The sequence below is a fragment of the Etheostoma spectabile genome, chromosome 2 (assembly GCF_008692095.1).
Source record: "Etheostoma spectabile isolate EspeVRDwgs_2016 chromosome 2, UIUC_Espe_1.0, whole genome shotgun sequence".
NCBI lineage: Eukaryota > Metazoa > Chordata > Actinopteri > Perciformes > Percidae > Etheostoma > Etheostoma spectabile.
In genome coordinates, this window is record NC_045734.1 from 14,716,206 (window position 1) to 14,718,675 (window position 2,470).

A 2,470-nucleotide genomic window follows, 5' to 3' on the forward strand; every position below is an offset into this window, starting at 1 on the left:
ACACACACACACACACACACACACACACACACACACATAATAACAGCAGGCATATTTTTTAGAATGACAAACACGACAGTGTTGGAGATGAACATGGGGTTTTCCTCTAGCCCTGCAGACCCAAAGTGGTGTCTCCATCATCAATGGCGACTGGGTGATTAACAGACCGGGGATCTTCCTTGCTGTGGGAACACAGCTGACGTACCGGAGACCCAATGAAATCCGCTCTCGCAATGGAGAGTCCATCACTGCACCTGGGCCGCTGACTGAGGACCTGCATGTTTATGTGAGACACAAACTGGGTCACACAGTGGAAGCAGCCCATTATTAAAATGCACGCTGTACACAAACAATACTACTTGTACAATGCTATATGTCATCATATTCAATAAACCTCTCATCTCCCTCTCTTTGCAACAGTTGATTTACCAGCAACCAGGTCCTAGTGTATACTATGAATACATTGTGCCTTTTCAAAACACCCCCCCCACTCCTGAGCCAGATCCACCTTCTGATATTCTGCCCCTGGGTGAGTGCACACAGTAACACGGATGAACACCCAAACACAGACTTAAACTTACATTACTGTGACTCAAATTAGAGTGACCCTAAATAACCACAGTTCTATTTTCTTATACTTAATGTTCTGGTTTTTCCTCAGGGAGCATAACACATAACAGATGCTTCTGTGTCTGCATGTATAGAACAGTACTAACAGACACACACAGATTTCATGCTAACGCCAACATGTATCATTTTCAGCAAAATTGTATTTTTGAATTTTTTTTTAGGATTTTAATAACAATCAAACCTAATTGATGCATGCAGGCGGCCAAACTTTGTTCTGGCAGTGAGCTCTTTACCACACACTAAGCCACTTGGGACGGATTTCATTTCATTACCTAATACTTAGTCTCGCATTGCTAAACCTTCCTCCACAGCACTCTAGAGGAAGGTCAGGCTAGTTCACAAAACATTTCAGAACAGGAGAAAAACGTGCTCTGTTTTATTGGCAGGAAGGAACTTTGTTTTGGTGGAACATGTGTACGTTCAAAAGTTGTTTTAGTTGTGCAACAGAAAACACAGATTCAACAAATATTCTAGGTAGCTGTCTGGATTTGCCTTGCAGAGATAAGAAGCAGTTAACCATAATCCTCAGAAATCGATCAAAGTTTAGAATACCATTAAAAAGAAAGCAGAAGGTGAGGGACATCCAGCTGAAAATGAAACATTGTTGACATAGGCTACCTAATATGTAACCTTCAATAAAAAGTTTTTTTTAATGCTGAATTTATGTCTATTGATGCTGATAAAAAATACTTTATTTCCAGAGCTTTCAAAAACAACATATTCTAAGGCCCTGCACATCCCCACAGGTGTTTGTAACTGTTGGAGCAATGCTAGGAAATAGGCTACAAGAGGTTACATGGCTCCATGGTTATGTCCAAAATTATTCTGAACGGTTTTAACTGTATAATGCACTGTACTTACTTATAATATTAAGAATGATAAAGGTGTAACTTGTCCCATGCAAACAGGTGAAACAAGCAAACAGGAGAGCGACAGATGTGTCAATGAATGTTTTCCAAGGCACTTTTTTGACCAACTCCCTTTTCTGCCAAAGGTCAGCCATCGGGTTGGTGTGTCAGATCCTTAACTGAGAAGAAGGTCCAAAAAAACAAAATGAGTGAAATCACCTGTGTAGATGTGCTACATGTGCGCTGGGCCTGTAACCTCAGTACATTTAATTTTAGGCTTCATTCCACCTCATTACACTACCTATCTATCCAACATGGAAAATAACTTTACTGTCTTTCTTCCATTGTTTGCCTGTCAAATTTGGGCTCTGCTCTACAACCTTCACTATTCTTGTAGTTGAGACAATAGGCCCATACCAATCAGGTGAGAAGGACCACAGAGGTGACGTCACAAACAATGACATCATCAAAGAGAAACCCCACCCTAACCAGGTTCGCTCTGGCCCCAGTATGAACTCTGACCCTCGGCCTACCTACACCTGGACAAAGAGTGGGCACACAGAGTGCAGCGCGACCTGTGGCAATGGTATGCAAATTTATATAATTCAAAGAAAAGGAGGCCACACATTAAATTAATCCTTTTCAAATCCTTAGCACTTTTTTATTTGTGATATATAATTATTTGGATATTCATTTAGTGTGCAGGCAGCCTTACTATACATTTTGACTATGCCAAAAGGCCCCAGACCATTGGGATGTACAGTGGGGCTCAAAGGTTTGGGCACCCCAGGTAAAAATTTGGAAAAAATGGAAAAATCTCCAACAGGCATCAAATGACAGATCAGACATTTGCATGATATGTCACAAAAAGTTTGATTTTATTTCTGTCATTTACACTTTCAAAATAACAGAAAACCAAAAAATGGCGTCTGCAAAAGTTTGGGGACCCTACAGAGTTGATACCTTGTACTGCCCCCTTTGGCAAGTATCAC

General features: G+C 40.8%; 1 protein-coding gene across 2 annotated transcripts in view; it reads left to right on the forward strand.

The window, feature by feature from the left end:
- The window catches only part of adamtsl7 (ADAMTS-like 7), a 9,986-nt gene that overhangs the window by 1,227 nt on the left and 6,289 nt on the right, over positions 1-2,470 (forward strand). Inside the window, exons 3-5 of one of the 2 annotated variants that reach the window (XM_032535672.1) lie at positions 111-286; positions 421-529; positions 1,876-2,064. In XM_032535672.1, coding sequence (XP_032391563.1) covers positions 111-286; positions 421-529; positions 1,876-2,064 — 474 coding nt within the window. The remainder of the gene's footprint in view (positions 1-110; positions 287-420; positions 530-1,875; positions 2,065-2,470) is intronic. The other variant, XM_032535683.1, reaches the window with a different exon arrangement.